A 24,137-nucleotide genomic window follows, 5' to 3' on the forward strand; every position below is an offset into this window, starting at 1 on the left:
AACGTGAGTCGTGAATACAAAGCCCTCGGCTCCAGTCCCTTTCATTGCATAAAAACATCCCAGCTGGATAATGTTAGCCTGTGAATTACTCTGGGCTGACCAAATAACATCTGGTGCTGACCAAATAACATCCGGTGCTGACCAAATAACATCCGGTGCTGACCTTGAAAGGCTGGGTTTGGTGACGCACCTGTGACTGGCTAACTGCAGGGCAGTGGCGAGCAGGACAGGAGGTGTGGGCCAAACCGGATCAGGGGGATTCCAGAGAGGTACTGAAGGCCAGACTGGGTCAGGGGGATTCCATACAGGTACTGAAGGCCAGACTGGGTCAGGGGGATTCCATACAGGTACTGAAGGCCAGACTGGGTCAGGGGGATTCCATACAGGTACTGAAGGCCAGACTGGGTCAGGGGGATTCCAAACAGGTACTGAAGGCCCAGGGGCAGGGCAGGGCACACAGAGCAGGGCAAGGGACTAGAAAAGATGGATCTTCATCTCCATGGTCTAATTGCCAGGCAGAAGCCTCTAGTGCCAACTTCACTAGCCAAGTACAGTACACAGTAAGTCAAATTCAGTGGACTCCCTTCAGCCTTAGCTAACTTTACACTCTATGTAATCTTGTCCACGGTTTATGGCACCCAGCGCAAATCAGCCTGACACAACCACCTGTTAAACCCTGCTTTTAGAAAGTGAATCAGCCTGACACAACCACCTGTTAAACCCTGCTTTTAGAAAGTGAATCAGCCTGACACAACCACCCGTTAAACCCTGCTTTTAGAAAGTGAATCAGCCTGACACAACCACCCGTTAAACCCTGCTTTTAGAAAGTGAATCAGCCTGACACAACCACCTGTTAAACCCTGCTTTTAGAAAGTGAATCAGCCTGACACAACCACCCGTTAAACCCTGCTTTTAGTAAGTGTATCAGCCTGACACAACCACCCGTTAAACCCTGCTTTTAGAAAGTGAATCAGCCTGACACAACCACCCGTTAAACCCTGCTTTTAGAAAGTGAATCAGCCTGACACAACCACCCGTTAAACCCTGCTTTTAGAAAGTGAATCAGCCTGACACAACCACCCGTTAAATCCTGCTTTTAGAAAGTGAATCAGCCTGACACAACCACCCGTTAAACCCTGCTTTTAGAAAGTGAATCAGCCTGATACAACCACCTTTTAAACCCTGATTTCAGGAAGTGAATCAGCTTGACACGATTTAGTCGATCTGGCAAAATCTAAATAAACAAATGAATGTTCAAAACATTACTATGATGAAATCTACCACCCATGAATACACTCCTAGTTATTGTCACATTATTTACTATACAAATGTCTGCAACACAAGGACAGCATCAGTCTGTTAAAGTAAATTGTATACATGCTGTAACACAGAGAACAGGTGCAAGGGTCCACTCCAGTTCCAACAGAGTGAGAGTCAAGAGTGAAATAGAGCGAGAATGTGCCCTTCCCTTTCCAGAACATTGTGGCAACAAGAATCCTGGGGGAGGCACTGTTTTAGAATGTCTTTGTGGCTGATTAGGAAATTCCTTACATTGTTTTAAATCTTCTCTACCGTGTCAACTAGGTGAAAGAATTGTATGAGAAACAACCTGTTTTAGTGCTCTTGTAGGGTTAGAGTATTTCCGACAACAGGCTGTGTAAATGGAGTTAAGGAGATGAAAATGGCAGCTATTCCATCCTCAGACAACAATGCGACACCCAAACGTTCACCCGTTGAAGGTTGAGACGCGTGTTGTGCACGGAGTGACAGGGTGCCAGTCCGCCTCCGAAGCTAAGCCTGGTCAGTCTTCATTGGTCCTTCGATTGGAGACACTGGATGCGAGGTCACTAACTATCCCATTGCACTACTAGATGTATACAATCAATAAAATTAAATGTTGCTCAGGAACAACATTGGGTAACTTAACTAAAATGAAAAGTGAAAACAGCATGGATGAATGAACATTTATACTCATTAAGGTTCTATGAGTTTATTGCGGCACTTTAAAGCACGTTTATAAGTTAAACACTCAAGTGAGAACAATGTCAGTAAAAGTCAGCAAAATAAAATATAGAGCAACAAAACATTCTTATGCGCTACCTCATAAAATAATTCACAAGAAAATTCAAACAAGCTCAAATAAAGCTGTAACTTGTAAATTGCAAAACATCCTCACAAAAACATTTCCAAAGCAATATAAGATGGTATTGCATCTATGTTTGATCCACTGACACAGACATAGTTAGGTGTTGAAGGTGATGGTGGGCATGTAGTTTGGTGACAACTTCCTCCTCAGTAGGTTCCTCTATCTGCCCTCTGAAATGAGTAAAAAAATTATAGTATTTATATTGATCAATCAAATATAGAAAGCCCCAATTAGAAACTGCAGTTGTCACAAATTGCTCTACAGTCACTACACCTAACATACCCAGGGTGACCTTGCTCATGCCTTTCATATCCAACATAGTGTTCCATGTTACATAATACCAAGAACACAAGTCCACGCATAAAGGCACACACTTGCTAACGGAGGGTATACTCAAGAACTGTGTTTGCCGCCATATAGCAGGTCACGGCTCAGGCCGTGTTGCAGCCAATGATCAACGCAAATATACACACAGAACCTAGCGAAAAATGCTAAGCCATATCAAACACAGACAGAATTCGACACAGTAAAACCCAACAGAGAAGCAAAAGCTAAAACACAACCTCTTTAAGGAGCATAAATAATCTCACGGCGAGCCATATGAACAGACAAAAAAAAGGTTGAAAACATTAGTTTTATTGGTCCTACCTGAACATGAGCTGGACAGTAGTCTCCAAGTTTGTCCTCTCCATATCACCGTTGGAGCAGCCTTGGTTTCTGTCCCACTTGTAGATGAAGTTCTGGATTGGAATGACAGAATATGTGAAAGTTCAAAACAATCAACCAATATCAACTCTTTAAATGTAGATGTTGACAATCCAAACAATTCAATTTCACAAAACAATTCAATTTACAACGAACAGTTGAACCTCAAGCCAATGCTTTTAACGTAAAAAAATAACATAAACTAACTTTTTTTACCTCCAGGATGAGTGCAACAAACAGGTTGACCCACATGACAGAGGAGGTCAGCCACCAGGCTATGAAGTAGATTTTGGACCACCTAGATATAAGAAGAACAACAAGACAAATTAGGCTCAACTAATCTAAGTCAGTCATTCCGTTGTTCAAATGGTCAATTATTTTTTATTGTTTAAGTAAAACTTACTCAGTGGTGTATCTGGAGTACGCATCCAGAAAGACATTCCAATTATTCATCATCATGATGTTGTAGAGGAGAACCAGAGCAGACTGAGAATACAGAACACAGGAAGGAAAAACTTCATCATTATACATTATTATCATTATCATTATATATAAACTCACATAATACCACTAAAGCAGATCAACAGTATACAGGTGCATCTAAAAAAAAATGAATATTTTGGAAGAGCTAATATTGTTTCGTAATTCAAATCAGAAAAGTGACACCATATATTCTAGCTTCTTTACCCATAAAGTGAAACATTTCAAGCCTTTTTTGTTTCAATCTTGATGATTACGGCTTACAGCTCATGGGAATCAAAAATCCAGTATCTCAAAATATTAGAATAAAAATATACAATGCAGAAATGTCGAACTGAGAATAGCTCTTATCAGCTTATTAACTCCTTGGGTCTTCAATACACACAACCACAATCATGGGGAAGACTGCTGACTTGACAATTGTACAGAAGACACTGGAGGGCAAACCACAGAAGGTCATTGCTGAAAGGGCTGGCTGTTCGCAGAGTACTGTATCAAAGCATATTCATGGAAAGTTGACTGGAAGGGAAAGTGTGGTAGGAAAGGATGTAACAAGCAACTGGGATGACCGTAACCTTGAGAAGATTGTCAAGCAAAGCAGATTCAAGAACAATTGAGGACGTTTTAGAAGGATTGGATTGAGGCTGGAGTATGTGCATCAAGAGCCACCACACAGAGAAATGAGCTACACGTGTCACATTTCTAGTGTCAAGCCACTCCTGAACCAGAGACAACGTCAGAAGCATCTTACCTGGGCTAAGGAGAAAAAGAACTGGACCGTTGCTCAGTGGTCCAAAGTCCTCTCTTCAAATGAAAGTACATTTTGCATTTCATTTGGAAATCAAGGTCCCAGAGTCTGGAGTAAGGGTGGAGAGGCACAGAATTTCAAGTTGCATGAAGTCCAGAGCCCATTTGGGGTGCCTTGTCATCTGCTGGTGTTGGTCCACTGTGTTTTATCAAGTCCAGAGCCAAATCAGCCATCTACCAGGGGATTTTAGAGCACTTCGTGCTTTTATCTGCTGACAAGCTTTATGGAGATGCTGATTTTGTTTTCTAGCAGGACTTGGCAACTGCCCACATTGCCAAAATGACTGGTAACTGGTTTGCTGCCCATGCTATTCATGTGCTTGATTGGCCAGCCAACTCGCCTGACCTGAACCCTATAGAGAATCTATGTGGAATTGTCAAGAGGAAAATGAGATACACCAGACCCAACAACACTGATGAGCTGAAGGCCGCTATCAAAGCAACCTGGGCTTCCATAACACCTCAGCAGTGCCACAGGCTGATTGCCTCCATGCCATGCCGCATTGATGCAGTAATTCGTTCTAAAGGAGCCCCGACCAAGTATTGAGTGCATAATTAACATACTTAGGAAACCTTTGCAGGCGTTTTGAGTAAATTAGCTGATTAGAACTCTTCTCAGGACGACATTTCTGTATTGTACATTTTTATTATAATATTTTGAGATATTTTGATTTCCGTGAGCTGTAACCTGTAATGATCAAGATTGAAACTGAAAAGGCTTGAAATGTTTCACTTTATGTGTAATTAATCTAGAATATATGGTGTCACTTTTTGATTTGAAGTACGGGGAGAAATGAACTTTTCCACGACATTCACATTTTTTGAGACACACCTGTATGTTTTGAAAGTACCTTTCCACCCATAGAGTGTTTCCAAACAGGGTATTTTACTGTTTTAATTATACATTTTATGAGTATAGAAGGCCATCATCCAAGAGTCACCTCTTCACTGTTGACGTTGAGACTGGTGTTTTGTTGTCAGTTGAGGACCTGTGAGGCGTCTGTTTCTCAAACTAGACACTAATGTATTTTTCCTATTGCTCAGTTGTGCACCAGGGCCTCCCACTCCTCATTCTATTCTGGTTAGAGACAGTCTGTGCTGTCCCATGAAGGGAGTTGTACACATTGTTGTATGATATTTTCAGTTTCTTGGCAATTTCTCACATGGAATAGCCTTCATTTCTCAGAACAAGAATAGACTGATGACTTATGGAAGTTCTTTGTTTCTGGACATTTTGAGACTGTAATTGAACCTACAATCGCTGATGCTAAAGATACTGAGCTAGTGTAAAGAGGGCCAGTTTTATTGCTTCTTTAATTAAGCAATAAAACTGAAAAAGGGTTTTCTAATGATCAATTAGCCTTTTAAAATGATAAAAGCAAACCCAATGTGTCATTGGAACACAGGAATGATGGTTACTTATAATGGGCCTCTGTACGCCTGTGTAGATATTCCACTGAAAATCAGCCATTTCCAACAACAATAGTAATTTACAACATTAACAGTGTCTACCCTGTATTTCTGATCAATTTGATGCTATTTTAATGGATGAAAACCAGGAAATCTTGAAGCAACCCCAAACATTTGAACTGTATTGTAAATTAAATGTAAAATATATACTATGATACTTTTGGTTTTGTTAAATATTAACATAAGTTCATCATTACTCACCGCAAAGTCATCAAAGTTGTTTGACCAGTAGCCAAGTTGCTCATACGAACCACATTGCAGAGATTTGTTAACAGCCTTGATCCTGGAGTTGACAGTACTGCTGTAAGAAAGGACATGCAGTTGATTGTGACAATTGGATTAATAGCTGAAATACTGTTCCTACTGCAAATACCTCAGATTGGCAGAATGTGCTGTAATAGCCCCTTTAAACAGCCAAACACCGAGTATAGCAAACACATAATAAACCACCTGAAAAGAGAGAAAGAAGGCAAATACAGAATTACTATTACACCACTATTTATAGATTACTTTCAACCAGAAACAGAACTTTAAGAAAAAGGCATGCACAGCTTGTAGAGGTCTTACCACTAATATACCAGCGAAGGCCCTGAGGTTTTTCACCAGGTCAACCAGGGTACTGGCAACGAGTGCCATCAGCTTTAAAACAGAATCTTGTTAGTTGAAACTGACGCATATAGTAAAAACATGGCAAACATTTATCAGAAAAACATGCAATTATAATCCAACCACAAGATCCTATGAATGTACCATTATTGATAATGTGCTCACAATGCCAGACAGTGCATTTTGAAATTGATCATTACAACAACCCTTACAGTACAGGACAATACCCCCCTACCTTGACAGAGTTTTTACCTTGATGTTGGGGATTATCCTCAGAAAGCGAAAGACTATGAGCATATTGACCAGTCGCACCAACTCCCATAATGCAATGGGGCCACCGTGGACTGGGTTCCTGTGACAATCAGAGAAGTAGCTGTAGGTTTCGCAGCTCAAATGTTAATAGGCATATACTATAGGTACACTAAAAGCATATTAGATGGAAAGGAGGACATTCAGAATTGCAGAGGTGTAAAAATTACAAAGTAAAAGTAGCTGTGTTTGGCTGGGTTAACCGGTTTAGAAAAGTAAAAAATTAAGACCTACATTTTCAGGTAAAGGGATTGAAATTAATGCAATAACAAGAGTAGAAAAGTATCACTTAAGGTAATTTGTTAATTCTGATTTAGGTCTTAATTAGAAACTATTCTAGACTGGTGTGAACACAGTCTAGAAGAGTACTTTTACATCTGCATATCTGTTATTGCCTGTTTTTTATTTATATTTTATTGGCCTGAGGATTTGAGACAAGTCACATAATGGCCACTAGGTGTCAGTAATTTCTCTCAGGGTACACCACAGCCTGCATTTGGGAATGCCACACATGCATGGTTTCTTCCACATGGCTCGTTGGTCTAGGGGTATGATTCTCGCTTTGGGTGCGAGAGGTCCCGGGTTCAAATCCCGGACGAGCCCTATGTCTTTTAAAAGCTCTATATAATGATTTCAATAGTACTTTGCAAAAATTGGGATATGTTAGCCAAGGTCGCTGAGCACAATGACAATCTACAGAGAACTGCACAAGTTCAAAGAAAACAGAGAAACAGCGTATACATAGACTACTATGTTATTACTGACAAGACCCCAAACAAGCCTTCTTTGTAAACTTCAATCTGCCAGCCACTGTGAAAGTTCCAAATGGTTTTGTTTGATGCGGTAACACTATAGCTAAACAACAAGAGCTGTTTCTCCATTTTATTGTGTAATTCAATGATTGTTTATATCCTTAGTAGATATGATTTATATGTGCTATTTAGAAATTGTATGCATTTCCTCAGTTCGTCATTAAAAATAGAATTGTTTTTCTACTGACTTACCACGATCCAACAGGGGACCAGTGACAATGCAAAACGCGTCGCAGAATAACAGGAAACATGCCAATTGCAGTGGTATATTATGGTGTATTTTAATCCCTGGATACTGTCAATTGCAGTGGTATATTATGGTGTATTTTAATCCCTGGATACTGTCAATAGCCGCGGTATATTATGGTGTATTTTAATCCCTGGATACTGTCAATAGCCGTAGTATATTATGGCGTATTTTAATCCCTGGATACTGTCAATAGCCGTGGTATATTATGGTGTATTACAATCACAGGATACTGTCAACAGCCATGGTATATAATGCTGCATTATAATCCCAGGATATAGGCCATAGCCATGGAATATTGTGGGTTATAATAATCTCATAATCAGATACTGTATGTAAAACTTCCTAAACAATTTTAGTGGCCACCAACTGAGGTAACTCAAACAGGAGACCACCTAAAGCTTGTCACAACACTGTGGAAGTTATGTCAAATACCTTTGAGGAGGAGAAATAAATCCTGAAGCACAGCTGGCTCGTTGGTCTAGGGGTATGATTCTCGCTTTGGGTGCGAGAGGTCCCGGGTTCAAATCCCGGACGAGCCCTTATTTTGTCTATAATTACGTTTCTGTGAAACAAGCCAGAGTAGAAACACCAGCTATTTGAATGCACCGATGAAGACCTAACTGCGTAATAAAACTTCACCCTGACTGTCTGAAAGTACAAATGTTTAATGAGGTTACGTCTCTTTGCTTTGTTACATATTGGACTTCAAGCCTTTTTCCAAGGTCTTGAATACGGAATTTATTTGAGGTTATTCTCATATGACTGAAAATCCAGTTAACAAAACAAGAAAGTTTCACTTTGCAAAATAAAATGTATGTTATTAAGAAAACTGTCAACAAACGAGTAAGCCTACTTTGAATGCCCATATAGTATATGTAAGTCAATGTGAAAGTTTAATTTTATTTTCTTTGCATCTGTGACATTATATTTCTGGATACGCTTCTGGCATGAGTAGACAAAGAAATAGAAACATTTTTAAAAGTTGTTCATTGACATGCCAGCCACAGACAAAGGTTTTGTTTACTAATCTGATAATGTATGTAAAACTTCCAAAACAGTTCCAGCTTCCACTTGTACTTAAGGGGATGATAATATCTTGAAGTGTCAGGTTCTGACACTTCACATTATACTTGAAATACAACACCTTCCAAAAGTATTCAAATTCCAGACCAATTCTCTCATATTTCTGAATTACAAATGGTACAGTGACATTTCATCGTGTTAGGTATTTAAATTGAAAACACAGAAAATGTCATCCAATTATCGTAAAGGGACACCCCCACACATTAATGGCAGGTAGAGACACCTTTTGCTGCAATAAAAGCTTTAAGTATTTTGGGGTAGGTATGCACCAGATTCGCACATGTTTTCTGAATGATATTTCCCCATTCTTGGAAGACTTACTCCATGTTGTTCTGGTTGGTTGACAATGCTTGTGGAACTTGTGTTACTGACTACCACTAGAGGGCACTTAAACAGTAGAAAACTTGCCAAATCTGGAAGTTAAGGCCCAAAAGGAGGAGAAAAGCAGAACTTGTAAACCTTAGAGCCCTCCTTTTGTGGAATTATGTAGGGTATTAAGGGTGCAAGGTGTTTTAAAATGAAAACATTTATTTGGCTAAAAACTGGTAGGTATGCTATTTGTTTATCTCCAGATTAATATTTTTCCACCTCAAATATTTCAGTTTGTTTTAAAATAGAATTGTTGATGTTATTATAAGTCACATTAAAGGTGGAAAAACTTCTGACATGATTTATCTTTGTCTCGTTCTTTTACATCACAAGAACCTGGCATTTTAACAGGGGTGTGTAGACTTTTCATATTCACTGTATATAAAACTTCAGAAAGAGTGTTACTGACAACCACTAGAGGGCACTCAAACAGGAACCTACTTGCCACATCACAAATTCTAAAAGTTAGAGTAAAAGGAGGCAGAGAGCCCCAAAACTTCCACTACAGAGAAATTGCCTCTGTCAGGCTCGTTGGTCTAGGGGTATGATTCTCGCTTAGGGTGCGAGAGGTCCCGGGTTCAAATCCCGGACGAGCCCACCTTTTGCGGAAATTGTTATTTAGTTATTCAGGATACACAGTCTTTTAAAATATGTATAGATGAAGGACTGCTTCTATGAAGTGGGATTTTACAAGGAAAGGCAGTCTTGTTATTTTAGGACAACGGATCTCAAAAGGGGGATTAGGTCAAGAAAATTGCCTGGCTTCCACTTGTACATAGGTGGATGATAATATGTCTTGAAGTTTCAGAGGTTCTGGGTTTGAATCTAACTGGTACCACTGAAATAAAATAAAAAAATTGTTGCAACAATAACATTAAAGTCCTGCAAGTCCTCCATATCAACAATAAACTGTAAAAGCAGGCAGACCTACTGTTCTTACCATGTCAAATATTGACAATTGGATTGGCTTACAAATCTGACAATGCAGTTACAAAGTCCATAAACATTGTTACTGACAACCACTAGAGGGCACTCCAACAGGAACCTACTTGCCACATCACAAATTCTAGAAGTTAAAGAGTAAAAGGAGGCAGAGATCCACAAAATCCCACTATGGAGAGAAGGCTCCTGTCAGGCTTGTTAGTCTAGGGGTATGATTCTCATTTAGGGTGTGTGAAGTCCTGGGTTCACATCCTGGACAAGCTCTCCATTTGTGGTGTTTTTTTTTGTCTACAGTCCAGGTTATAGTGTCTTTAAATATGTGTAAAAGAAGGACCATAATGATACACTGACATTTCATCCTGTTAGGTATTTAAATTGTAAACAAGGAAATGTAATCCACTTATCGTAAGGGGACAACCGCCACACATTAATGGCACAGATTCTCAATGAGACTGAAATCAGAGATTCAACTAGGCTGCTGTAGGACATGCACCTTTTTTTCTTGAGCCACTGCAATGTTGTACTTGCCTTGTGCTTGGGATCATTGTGCTGCTGAAAGGTGCATTTCCTCCTAAGCTAAGGTTCTTTAGCAGTGTTTTGCTGTCAATTTTAACAAGCTGCATTTTTAGGTTTGCACAGCACATTCATTATTGTTCATAATTCAAGAAGTTGGTCACATTTAACATACAGTTATTAACATGTCATCCACAGATAAAGGATATGTTTACAAATTTGACAATGAAAACTTCCTAAACAGTGTTAATGACAACCACTAGAGGGCACTCAAACAGGAGACAACTTGCCACATCACAACTTCTGAAAGTTGACTGTTCTAAGGCCAGACCAAGGCTGAATTCGAGGATAATTCCCATCATCTGGCTCGTTGGTCTAGGGGTATGATTCTCGCTTAGGGTGCGAGAGGTCCCGGGTTCAAATCCCGGACGAGCCCTCTTTTTGTTTAATATATATTATTTATAGTTGGGGTTATGAAATTCAATGGTTTTCTTCAAGGTGTTCTAAAGTCTGTGTAAAAATAATACACCTAGTGGCCCTCATTTATCAAAAGTGCATACACCAAATTTCCAGCGTACACCTGGCGTACACCCAAAACCACGGTGACTTTGAGATTTATCAATATGGACGTTGGCGTACGGCACTCTCAAATCCTACGCCAGCTCAGGAGGTGGTGTACGCACGTTTTGAGTTAGTGCGGAAATGCGCATGTTGAGTTATATGTTCTCATCATTTATGTTATATTATGTTGTTTAATTATGATACTGACTGTTGTATACCCAAAATTGTGCAAGAGTTAACTGTGCGCATGTGTGAAGAGACGGGACTTTTATTTTGACCTGTCTCAAGTAAAAATGTGTAGCCGTATACTCAGCCCCTGCTGCAGTTCCCTCGTGCACTGATGTTATGCCAGTGCAGAGATGTAAACTGAAAATAAAACAGTATTAATAGTTATATTTGGAGTGATCTTTGGTGGATGGATGACAACAAAATATTGCACATGGACATGGCGGAGAGAAATGAAACCTTAACAGCGCAGAAAAGAAAATCCTAACGCACTGACAAACTAAAAGATATGATATATTATGACCCACTGTAAAAATGTTTTAAACATAATTACAAACTTCAGTGTTTATTTTTGTGCAACATGGACTTCAAGGTTTCATTTGTGTGACTTTACCAAAGCATTTGACTTATATGTATTCCTTCAGATGCGAGCCTGTGCGCTTTACATGACGTTTCAGGGTTAGGCCCGGCAGTTGCGCACGGACTGGGTTCAGTAATAAAAGGCTTTTAATGACCAAAATATAATTCAGACTGACAAAATAATAAAAATGACATTCTTCTTCTTTTAAATAATAATAGAAATAATATTAATAACGACATTCTTCTTCTAAATAACAATAAACGTCATTAATAATAAATATCATGAAATAATAAGACGAATATTACAAATTGTCATGCAACTATTAATGTGAATGAATGGTACTCCACATCACATCATCCTCTTTTATTCCGCTTTTTAAACTGCCAAATGAAACAATTTTATTTATTTCTACCTCCCTGATGATCGTCTCAATCTCCACGTCAGAGAAGTTTCTCTTTTTTGCCGTCTTCCGTGTGTCCATGGCGTAAAATGAGGGCGTGGGGGAAGCGGAGACTTGAAAATAAAGGGGCATGTTATTCTAATGACGATCGTTTTCAGCCGCGGAATTTATCAAGGGCAGGTATTGCGTACACCTGGATTTAAAAGGTACGCACATCTTCATAAATCAGGCGGTGAGAGGAGTGTAAGCAAAATCTTACGCCAACATATACGCCTGTTTCTACGCAAGAATGATAAATGAGGGCCATTATGATTAGGTGGTCTATATAAGGCATGTTTGTTGTAGTGCAGGTGAAATCAACCAGAGGTCCTAAACCGGTTGGTTCTTAGGAAGATCTCCCGAAAGTATTTATTTTCAAGTAATATTATTATATCAGGGGTTGAAGTTCGGTGGGCTGGGTATCTCATTGCTGCTTTTTTGCGGATGATATGGTCCTGATGGCATCATCGGTCTGCAACCTTCAGCACTCACTGGACCGGTTCGCAGTCGAGTGTGAAGCTGTTGGGATGAGGATTAGCACCTCTAAATCTGAGGCCATGGCTCTCAGCAGGAAACCGATGGAGTGTCAACTCCGGTAAGGAATGAGGCATTACCCCAAGTAAAGGAGTTCATGTATCTCAGGGTCTTGTTCACGAGTGAGGGGACAATGGAGCGGGAGATTGGCCAGAGAATCAGAGCAGCGGGGGCGGTATTGCATTCGCTTATCGCACCGTTGTGACGAAAAGAGAGCTGAGTCGGAAGGCAAAGCTCTCGATATACCGGTCAATTTTCCTTCCTACCCTCACCTATGGTCATGAAGGCTGGGTTATGACCGAAAGAACAAGATCGCGATTACAAGCGGCTGAAATGGGTTTTCTCAGAAGGGTGGCAGGCTTCTCCCTTAGGGATAGGGTGAGAAGCTCAGCCATCCGTGAGGAACTCGGGAGTACAGCCGCTGCTCCTTTGCATCGAAAGGGAGCCAGTTGAGGTCGTTCGGGCATCTGTTAAGGATGCCCCCAGGACGTCTCCCTAGGGAGGTGTTCCAGGCACGTTCAGCTGGGAGGAGACCTCGGGGTAGGCCCAGGACTAGGTGGAGAGATTATATTTCGACACTGGCCTGGGAACGCCTCGGGATCCCCCAGTCAGAGCTGGCAAATGTGGCTCGGGAAAGGGAAGTTTGGGGTCCCCTGCTGGAGCTGCTGCCCCTGCGACCCGATACCGGATAAGTGGATGAAGATGAGATGAGATTATTATATCAGTAATAACATTTTATTTTATGTTATTTGTAGTGCTGTGCCAATACAACGATTTAATGTCAAATCGTGATTCTTTTTTCCCACAATATTGTATTGATATTCTGATCTCTAGAAATATTCAAATATGAAAAATGCCATTGCTAACTAGACAACTAATTGTCCGGTTTGTTTCGTCTGTCAGACTTAAATAAAGTTGTCTCCCCACATGTGTTTCGCTTGTGGGATTATACAAGTAAAGGCAGTCTTGTTTTTTTAGGACAATGGATCTCAAAAGGGAGGTTAGGCCACAAAAATGCCTGGCTTCCACTTGTACTTAGTGGGATGATAATATCTTGAAGTGTCAGAGGTTCTGACACTTCACATTATACTTAAAATACAACACCTTCCAAAAGTATTCAAACTCCTAACCAATTCTCTCATATTTCTGAATTACAAATGGCACACTGACATTTCATCCTGTTAGGTATTCAAATTGAAAACACAGAAAATGTAACCCAATTATTGTAAGGGGAAAACCGCCACACATTAATGGCACAGATTCTCAATGAGACTGAAATCAGAGATTCAACTAGGCTGCTGTAGGACATGCACCTTTTTTTCTTGAGCCACTGCAATGTTGTACTGGCCTTGTGCTTGGGATCATTGTGCTGCTGAAAGGTGCATTTCCTCCTAAGCTAAGGTTCTTTAGCAGTGTTTTGCGGTCAATTTTAACAAGCTGCATTTTTAGGTTTGCAACCAAATTAATTATTGTTCATAATTCAAGAAGTTGGTCACATCTAACATACAGTTATTAACATGTCATCCACAGATAACGGATATGTTTACAAATTTGACAATGAAAACTTCCTGAACAGTGTTAATGACAACCACTAGAGGGCACTCAAACAGGAGACAACTTGCCACATCACAACTTCTGGAAGTTGACTGTTCTAAGGCCAGAGCAAGGCTTAATTCGAGGATGTGTCCCATCATCTGGCTCGTTGGTCTAGGGGTATGATTCTCGCTTAGGGTGCGAGAGGTCCCGGGTTCAAATCCCGGACGAGCCCTCTTTTTGTTAAATATATATTTTTTATAGTTGGGGTTATGAAATTCAAAGGTGTTCTTCAAGGTGTTCTAAAGTCTGTGTAAAAATAATACACCTATTATGATTAGGTGGTCTATATAAGGCACGCTTGTTGTAGTGCAGACTAAAATAAAGTTGTCTCCCCGCAAATGTTTCGCTTGTGGGATTTTACAAGGAAAGGCAGTCTTGTTATTTTAGGACAATGGATATCAAAAGGGGGGTTAGGCCACAAGAATGCCTGGCTTCTATGATACTATATCTTGAAGTGTCAGAGGTTCTGGGTTTGAATCTATCTGGTACCACTGAAATTTCTAAATGTTTTTGTTGCCACAATAACACTAAAGTCCTGCAAGTCCTCCATATCAACAATACACTGTAAAAGCAGGCAGACCTACTGTTCTTGTGCAGCAACAAGCTCTTACTTTCACTAGCTAGCCAAGAAGCAGTAATGTTGCTCTTTGCTGACAAAGTCACTTGATCGCGATGGAGTCCTGCATATGCCAAAAGATGTACACCATATAGCTACTTCCCCTTATTATTTATAAAAATGCGTATGTCTTGAGATTTGTCTTGTGCTTACTTTATTATGATCATATTAGCTGTACAGACCTCATTTGACTGCCGGCTCAATCTCATCTCAATATATTGTTTTATGTAAACTTAGACCTTCGTTCTTTCTATTGATTGTTAATGGGGGAAAACAAATTGTATTATTCCAAGTTACATTAATGTGTTGTCAAATTAAAGAAGAGTACATGCTCTTTAAAACAAAGTTAACTTGTAGTTGTAATTTGGATTTGGTTTTTGTGCTATGTCTGTTTGTTTGAAATGTGTTAGAAAACTTGATTTTGAGAATTATCTGTGATCAGCAGCAGGATTCTAGAATTCTATTGGGGTCTGAAGGGTTAAATTTAGAACTTCTAAGTCATTTCAAATTGAGTGGTTCTATTTTTATTAGGGGTTGCTCATGGGGATGAGCTAAAGATTGAAATTTCAAGTATATAGCCTAATATTATTTGAGGTTTAGTATCGTGATTCAGTTGTGACAGGAAACGGGTTTGTGTTTCTGAAATTAAAATATGACTGCAAATGCCAAATAAATGAGGACTCAAGATTTTAATGGTTAAAGTCTGGGGAGGTCTTTGTTTAATTAAATAAAAATGTAAAAACAAACATAATATTTCAAACAACTTCTGTGCAACAACTGACTTTAATATTTGACCAATGGCTATACTAAATAGTTGGGTGGGGTCCCTGGAGAAGAAGACGTTGAAGACCCCTGGACTAGTGGAATCACTTTTCTCAAAGCCCCAGCGATCATCCTAACAGCCAGTCAACAGTCATTTAAATCCATCTACTTGTCCCTGCTACAATGATCGATAAGTATATTCTGTAATCCACTGATGGGCCATTTACATGCCACATTGCGATAGTTATATACTCCATTTACAGGGAAACAGATAGCTGGTCCTTCCCCCAGGGATTTGGTTGAATTCAAAATTTAGACTGAGGAAAGAGCATGACATCCCTTAGTCTGTGCACTCACACGTCCAATGAAATGTATAACGATTAGTCAAAATCCACTTAGCCTAACTATTGTTTTCTGGCACCTTGGTTTCATTTTATGTTACATAAAAATCACAGGGTTTTGGTGCATAGCCTATATATTATATAAGTTCTGACTAGTTTAAAAGTTGTGGTCAATATTTTATATGCTTTTGTTATTTATAAGTCATGCAACATCCATGGCATTGCACAAGGTTGAGTTTAGGCAAATATTTAAATGGTATTTTCTTAGGATGTGGAATTAATGATGATACTATAATGAGTGACTTGTCTGCATGGCCTACCGAATTGAGTGGGTGACGTTAATTCGGCTTCCTATTTTACATACGGCAGATACAACTTTTTTTGTGCAGAAAATATGTTGTCTATAGTTGGGGTTATTCAGGCCAACTTGATCTATGAGGTGGACTTTTCCACACAAATCCTTCTTTAGAGTTGACAGGCTGTCTATTATATACTGTATATAGGGTCATGATTGTTCCTATGTAAGGAGTTAGCGTATTAAACACTCACAAAGTGGGGAGAGGAAACGTACCAATACGAAAATGGTAGCCTGTAAGTAGAAAATATGGATATCTGTAGGCCCTTTGGAAAAACAGAGATGAAAAACAATATCCAGTAAATATAGAATAGAATTCTGAATGGATTTATCAACTGTAAGATAAAAACAGAGTTGTCTCAATGTCCTAATGGCGTGTGCACCAGCTATATAAATAGTAAATTACACCTACCAGCAAAAGAACTGTAAGAGATCCATCAAAGATATTACTTCCATAGCTCACGTATGTTTTCCAGCCAAACGCAGTCATTTTCAGCAGCATCTCCAGCAAATAGTAGAGGATGAAGAAACAGTTGACTGTCTGTAAAACAGAAAAATATGAAGTCAGTGAATTTCAGGAGACAAAGAAGACCCTCATCTGCCAATCCAACAAGTCAGCATTTCACTGCAGTCAATAATGTCTACTTGAACTGGTAGATTTAAATGACCTTGTTGAGGGATTACCTCCAGATAGTCCTCTCGTTCAGAGACAGTCTTCTCACACTCAATCACCAAGATTATCTGGAGGAAAATTGAGAATTGTGTAAGCGGCTACAGTGTAAAGTATACAGTCTGACACAATTTGATGAAAAATCACACAATGCCCTTTAAAATATTTTTCAAGGCCAATATACATACAATGTACAGGTCCCAGGGCCTTTAGCTGCTCTCCAATATTTTCAATATGTACCAGGGGTTGTGCAGAACCCAGAAAAGCCACTAGATGGCAGTCTCAAAACAATTATCCAGAGTATGTATCACCATGAATAGGTGAAATGCCTCATACACGTGGCAGTGAGGGGAATTTAACATCTTAGATATTTACCCCTAAGGCCGGCTCGTTGGTCTAGGGGTATGATTCTCGCTTAGGGTGCGAGAGGTCCCGGGTTCAAATCCCGGACGAGCCCTCCTTTTGTCAAGTGAAATTGCATACGGTATGAAATTGTGTGTACAAAGCACAGTGCGCATTCATGTCATCATTAATAACAGCATTTTAGCGAATAAGTATTATTTTAAGTGTTTTGAAACAATGGTAGGACTGCATATCCAGGTCAACAAACAAGAGCTGAAGGACCCAGCAGAAACACAAGAGGAATAAGTTAACTAGTAAAATGGTGTCATGGTGTCACTGTGAACGTTTGACATAGGTAACTTACACAGATGCAGACGACATTGGCCAAGGCCACAACATTCCCCACCACTGTGACAGAATGCTTGGTAAAGATGTACTGGACCATTTGCAGGAACTTCGATGAGTATTCAGGCAAAGGATGATGCTGAATACAACAACAACTTTAATTGTCACATTTGTTTCTTGTCACATTTGTTTCTGTCAACAATCAACAATGCACGTGTAAGCAAGAAAGCAAACTATGACAGTCTTTGGCGTAGATATAAAAAATAAGGACCTTTTTGATCCTGTCCTTATCCAGTTCATCAAACAGCCTCTGGAAGGCCTCTCTGGGGATGCGGCCACTGTACGACTGACATGCTTTCTGAGGGGAAGGTTGGTAAACATATTTTGGCATAATACTGCAATATTCTGTACTCCCAAAAAGAGTTTCCAAAGGGGTTCTGAGGAGCAAACTTTTGGGTCCATATAGAACCCAGGTCATGTCTGGTAACAAAAATAATTTCATTGTTCAAAATTACACTGTGTTATTCTGTGCATTTGACAAATAAACTTTGAACTTGAGCTGTGCATCGAACCAAAAATAAGTTTCCCTGAAACAATAAAGGTCTGTTCAATAGTGTTTTCTGAGCATTTATGTAGCTGAAGGGGGTGGGGGGGGACTGACCTTCATTATAGCTTCCCTGTAGTAGTCTTTCATCTGAACTCTCTTCATCACCATCTGCACTGTCTGAACTGGAATACACTCACTGGAACACAACACAGTGGCAATTCAGTATAGTCTACCAGTTTTCATAAAAAAACAACCCAAGGCCCATTTACAGTCAATATTATCAATTATAAATCAGGTGGTTTTAATTCAGAATGTTTTTTTAGATGTCTATAAACACATCTTAGCAATACCAACTTCCTGAAATATCGGTCTGAAGACATCTCAAGACATTTAAGGAATAGTTTTTTCCCCATTTTATAACAGAAAGGTTGCTCTCTTACATGGTATCGTCCTCTGAGAAAGTGATGTCCCTGTGGCTCTGGCAGTGTAGCAGGTCAAAAGCTGCCCTGATACCCATACACCTTCTCAGGATGGATGTCTGCACTGACATCTAAAAAACAATATGTTTCAATAAAATTAGGAAAACTGCCTACATTATGATGTAAAACAGCAATCTGTTCTTCATTTTCCCAACTCACCACTAGGTATCCTCTAAACTGGTTGTATATGATGGCCGTCAGGAGGTTCATAAGGAAGTAAGTTCCTAGAATACAGTGATACATTGTTAAGTAGTTATAAAGGATCAAAGTACAATACGAACAAATCACATCTAACATTTCTTACCAAACCCGCTGAAAAGAATGAAGAAGATGGAGAAACCTCTGTGTAGTGTGTAAGCTGGGGTCATCACTAGAGGCAAGAAAACATTTCAAATTGTTTTGGAACAAAAATAAGAAAAAGTATCTTTTGAGTTCAGCAAAATTAGCTTACCGTCAGGGTTGTTAGCAGTTGTGAGGAGAACCAGAAGTGACGTGAGAGACTGAGAAAGGTTTTTGAAATATAATTCCCGTTCCATATCTTCCTCTAGGTTCTAGAATAAAACAAATCAGGGCAAATATGACATTAAAATTGTTGTGCTGCATTTAGAAGTTCACATATTTTTACTTAGTAGCCCTTTTTGGTTAATCTAAAGAATGGGTCAATAAAATATGAGTAAAACACATTTCTGCCATGACATAAATCTTTTGAGTATCATCTCATCACCATTGGCCTTTAACTAAAATGGGCTAGCTATGAATTTACAAAATACATTTTAATAATAATTATCAGTCTCAACAATATGCTGAGTCTGAACGTGTAATCAAATATTTTACTGCACCTCTCTCTTTGCAAACAGCAGCATGCCAAATATGGTGAAGAGACATAGGTGGAGAATCACTAGTAAAATCACACTGGAGAAAATAAACTCATTTAAATTATTTATTTGTTGACATGTGTTGCAAGTCTTGGGATTTAAAAACTACAGGAAAATTAAAGTAATGCTACCTGGTAATTCCAGGTAATGTTCTTTTGATGCATTTCAAGGACTTTTTCATCAGCGATGAGTTTTGAAGGAGGTAGAATGGCCTGAGAAGTTTTCTGATTCTCACAGTCTACAACACAAATTAAGTCAAAAAGAACCACACAATAACATTCCTGCATTCTCTATATCAGCCATGGGCAACTGGTGCCCTCAGACTAATTTAGAAAACAGTAAAAGGATATATACACAAAAACTAAAATGGAACAAAATATATATATATATATATATCATGTTTGACCTTAAATTTGTGGTAAAGTTAGTATTGGAACTAAAATCTATGCTGGAAACAAAACACGAAATAGACTTGAAATCCTTTTTTGCATGTTTACACATAAAACAATAATTTCAGTGTCCCAGAAAGCTGTTGTGATGTCTTTCTATGTGTAGCTGAGAGTGTGCTGATGTTTGTGCCATAAAACACTTGATGATACCTATTACAGAAGTCTCTGTCCAAGCCAAAATATCAAAGTAGTGAAAAGATCCAAAAACCCTACAGCACCGAAAGGGTTAACGCATTTAGTAACATGGCAGCGAACGTGCTGAATCCCAGGAGAGATTAGCAGAGCGGGAAAACTGCACGTTGATCAATATTTTAAAACTGCCCAGATATACGTTACCTATCATTAGACCTAGTGTACTTTTAATGCATTTGTTAATAATTACATACAATACATGGATGTGTGTGTGTGTGTTCCAAGTTAATCTGCGGCCCCCTGACGACCAGTACATAAATTCTGTGGCCCCCACCACCATCCAAGTTGCCCATCGCTGCTCTATGTAAAACAGAATATAAAATATGATTATCAACCATGTTTTCCTACTCCAGAGAAGACAATAGTTTAAAATACATACAGTATGTATGCTTACCTCATCACAGGTCATACTCAGAGACATCGTCCAGTCAATGACAGACACCATGATGACCACCATGTAGCCCACCAGCCATTTACATTTCAAGAACTCCTCGCGACCAATCAGATAACTCTATGAGAGGGGGAAGAATAATCACTTTCCACCGACAGGCTACTCATCCTTACGCTGACACGTGGAACAGGTCGTGTATGAAGACATGCCACACGTGGAACAGGTCGTGTATGAAGACATGCCACACGTGGAACAGGTCGTGTATGAAGACATGCCACACGTGGAACAGGTCGTGTATGAAGACATGCCACATGTGGAACAGGTCGTGTATGAAGACATGCCACACGTGGAACAGGTCGTGTATGAAGACATGCCACACGTGGAACAGGTCGTGTATGAAGACATGCCACACGTGGAACAGGTCGTGTATGAAGACATGCCACACGTGGAACAGGTCGTGTATGAAGACATGCCGCATGTGTAACAGGTCGTGTATGAAGACATGCCGCATGTGGAACAGGTCGTGTATGAAGACATGCCACATGTGGAACAGGTCGTGTATGAAGACATGCCACATGTGTAACAGGTTGTGTATAAAGACATGCCACATGTGGAACAGGTTGTGTATAAAGACATGCCACATGTGGAACAGGTCGTGTATGAAGACATGCCACACGTGGAACAGGTCGTGTATGAAGACATGCCACATGTGTAACAGGTTGTGTATAAAGACATGCCACATGTGGAACAGGTCGTGTATGAAGACATGCCACACGTGGAACAGGTCGTGTATGAAGACATGCCACACGTGGAACAGGTCGTGTATGAAGACATGCCACGCGGTGTATTTGAGGTAATTTGGCATGGCATTCGCGTCAATGTCAGAGTGATTAGATAGACAATAAAGCACTGAGTACCTGGCCATTAGCAACCAAGGCTGTTGAGAGTTATGTACTATCAAATGATCTGTGCGATTCAAGTAGGCCTATAGAGAGTGACACAGAAAATCACTGTCGCTCAGAGGTCAGTTGGAATTTGACCGTGGTAACAACACATGACTGCGAGTCTGATGTGGTATCACACATTATAAGCTGCTGCATGATGGTGTTACAGTACCTTAACTACGAGGTCAAGAGTGAATACGAGTAAACAGATGATCTCAATGACCTCAGTCAGGCCACAGGGCGGATTCCAGAGGGTGTGTTTGAAACGCAGGTCAGAGGTCACAGACAGGGAGGAGGGTTTTTCGATAAACGCTAGGGCCAAGATGACAAATATCCCCGCATTGAGGCCCCTGAGGATGCAGAAAGTAGAAAAAACAACAATCTACACTTGCAAATATGTGGAATGTTATTTTTGCCGGACCATATAAGCAGAGCTGGCCAAGATGAGCGAATGTCTCTTACTGAGTGAGTGACTGACCAACCAGCCCTTGATAAATAGTGTAGTGGTTAGAAATGTGGACTGCCAAGCAAAAGGACCCATGCTCGAGCCTTGTCATGGTCAAAACGAATTACGCTTTAGGGTTTGTTCCGGGTGGACAAAATCTTAATTGGCTATAACCTTCAGTAGCTATGTTATAGTAAGCCAAAAATAAAGCTGTTTATGGGTATATTCTGACTATTTCTGGAATAGTTTCTCAAAGTATGCATCCCTGCATGCTATTTGGGGTGATATAGGCAAGATCACAACCCCTTGGGCAGAGAAGGGTTTCCACAATTCTCTCGTCTTTTCACTTTAAGTCAGTTATCATCACCTATATTGACAGTCATCGTATTAATGTAATTTAAGAATGAGAGAAAAACAAAAGTTGTTGTGCCATGAAATGAAATAGCTTTGGCAGTGTAAAGTTCATCTTCACAATGCTTAACTGTGTCTAGCGAAATGTTCAAACTTGGCGTGATGTTAATGCGTGACAAAATGATCTAATGTCAAGCTGCTATACCGACATTCAGCATATGTATAGCATATGTATAGCACTAGACTTGCCTGGTTGATTTTCTTGTTTGCTTACCGGTTTTAATGGAGAACTGATAAGAAAATGCCTGCTTAAATGTTAAGGAAAACGACTTAACATCAAATTCCTAGTATATGGATAGTTGTATTCAGTATTTATGAGGCCAGTGTGTAATGACTGATAAAATAACTTCTAATGTAAACTGTAATATGAAGCTATACAAATAAGTAACCTAATTAATTTAGAAAGCACCAACATCGCAACACACTTTTAACAAAACAGACTGTGAGGTCCCATCTATCAGTGTCATAATGTTTGAATAGTAAGTAACAGTCAGCTAAGAGCAGTCAATACGAGATAACGAGTGGGATAGTTATAGTAGACACAAAATATTTTAAATCCTTTACCACTGACAGATTCTGGAGTAATACCATCTGTAAAGTTTAATTGATCTTCCGTCCAGTCGGTGGTTGACAGATCGATACTACGAAAGAAATACTACAATTATAATGACATCAGTTCAGTGTTGACAAACACACGAATGCAGATAACCTGTATTTTAAATGCAGGTTATAAAGGAAGGAAAAGTAGAGAGTTAGTCCTACATGTATGGCATCTTCGATGAGTACCACTGCCTGCTGAATGAACAGCTCTTCCTCTGTGTGAGAGGGAAGCTGGCATTAAATGATACTACAACACAACGTTGGGTTCACACAATATTTTTCTGTTCTCTGAAGATGCGTGTATGCGTTAGATGTGGGTCTGTCTGTTTGTGTGTATGTGTGTGTGTGTGCACGTGTTCTTTATGTGTGAATGCTTAATTGTGTGTGAGTGAGAGTGTGAGAAGAACTCGCCGTGCCCCTCTGTACCCGAATGGAAATGTATTTCCTCTGGCGCTTGGAAATGAATTGATCCAGACTCTGCAACACCAGTTAGCAGGAGGCAGCGCTCCATCATCAGTACAACTTTGTAGCTCGACACGTTAACAGGTAGCTAGGCAGGACAGTAAAGAAAAGTATATATTAGATTCACACTAATGCTTTCTAGGCACACTAATGTCATAATCACGTCTGACTTTTATATCTGAAGTTTATATCCTACAAAGCTATTGTTGTCCCAGTGATTTAGGCTCAGTGAAAACAAATTCGAAAAATTACCTCTCCCGTCTAAGACAATACACGGTTTCAAGTGTAGCCTACCTACCTCAGTTTCGGTTCATATCTTGAGAGTCTGTTGGAATAAATAAACACCGACTGTGCCACACACTTCATTTGACTTGGGCGTAACGCACGTTGTGGGTCGACTACACAGAGAAACGTCTCCAAGTGCAATTACGGCAAGAATCTCACACCTTCAGCGTAAAAACGGACAGTTGCTGTGCTGACACCGAGGGTCAAGCTGTATCCATGCGCTGTACCCATGTTCAGGTTCACAGGGCACTGGGGAACGTGCCAAACATCTAAATCAGGAGGTTGGTGTTAGGCACATTAAAATAATAGTTTTAAATATTAACACTAACTGTAGTGTTTACAGTAGGTGTTTTTATAGCCTAGCATTGTTGTGTGATTTCTCCCCAATTAGCATGTAGAAAAGTAATTGACTCTTGTT

General features: G+C 39.8%; 1 protein-coding gene and 6 non-coding genes across 7 annotated transcripts; 6 read left to right on the forward strand and 1 right to left on the reverse strand.

Annotated features, from left to right (window-relative positions):
• Window positions 1–2,049: 2,049 nt before the first annotated feature.
• On the reverse strand, window positions 2,050–23,820 carry LOC105018291 (two pore calcium channel protein 2-like). The gene is made up of 26 exons (XM_020056667.2): window positions 23,733–23,820; window positions 23,399–23,522; window positions 23,135–23,187; window positions 22,937–23,013; window positions 21,689–21,866; window positions 20,576–20,692; window positions 19,672–19,778; window positions 19,505–19,577; window positions 19,117–19,216; window positions 18,970–19,035; window positions 18,825–18,889; window positions 18,627–18,736; window positions 18,301–18,382; window positions 17,911–17,997; window positions 17,659–17,778; window positions 16,967–17,023; window positions 16,695–16,823; window positions 16,499–16,548; window positions 6,467–6,566; window positions 6,176–6,247; window positions 5,982–6,058; window positions 5,810–5,909; window positions 3,255–3,337; window positions 3,068–3,149; window positions 2,795–2,886; window positions 2,050–2,316 (listed from the first exon to the last, which is right to left on the reverse strand). Exons 2-26 carry the CDS (start codon window positions 23,484–23,486, stop codon window positions 2,214–2,216), a joined length of 2,268 nt encoding a protein of 755 aa, XP_019912226.1. The 5' UTR covers window positions 23,487–23,522; window positions 23,733–23,820; the 3' UTR covers window positions 2,050–2,213.
• Window positions 7,055–7,126, forward strand: trnap-ugg. The gene has a single exon. It is a non-coding gene; the product is annotated as a tRNA-Pro (tRNA).
• trnap-ugg lies at window positions 8,053–8,124 on the forward strand. The gene has a single exon. It is a non-coding gene; the product is annotated as a tRNA-Pro (tRNA).
• On the forward strand, window positions 9,563–9,634 carry trnap-agg. The gene has a single exon. It is a non-coding gene; the product is annotated as a tRNA-Pro (tRNA).
• Window positions 10,857–10,928, forward strand: trnap-agg. Its single transcript has one exon. It is a non-coding gene; the product is annotated as a tRNA-Pro (tRNA).
• trnap-agg lies at window positions 14,309–14,380 on the forward strand. Its single transcript has one exon. It is a non-coding gene; the product is annotated as a tRNA-Pro (tRNA).
• Window positions 17,338–17,409, forward strand: trnap-agg. Its single transcript has one exon. It is a non-coding gene; the product is annotated as a tRNA-Pro (tRNA).
• Window positions 23,821–24,137: the final 317 nt, after the last annotated feature.

This window comes from Esox lucius, chromosome 19 (genome assembly GCF_011004845.1).
Source record: "Esox lucius isolate fEsoLuc1 chromosome 19, fEsoLuc1.pri, whole genome shotgun sequence".
In the NCBI taxonomy this organism is placed as follows: domain Eukaryota; kingdom Metazoa; phylum Chordata; class Actinopteri; order Esociformes; family Esocidae; genus Esox; species Esox lucius.

What these genes read in the sequence shown, in the direction of transcription:
- LOC105018291 (XM_020056667.2), bottom strand. Translation starts at nt 23,486, where the DNA reads ATGATGGAGCGCTGCCTCCTGCTAACTGGTGTTGCAGAGTCTGGATCA. An exon ending in ATAAGGACAGGATCAAAAAG is followed by an intron (nt 17,779 to 17,910) that starts GTCCTTATTTTT and finishes TGTTGTATTCAG; the next exon opens with CATCATCCTTTGCCTGAATA. An exon ending in CCAATGTCGTCTGCATCTGT is followed by an intron (nt 17,024 to 17,658) that starts GTAAGTTACCTA and finishes ATTTTCCTCCAG; the next exon opens with ATAATCTTGGTGATTGAGTG.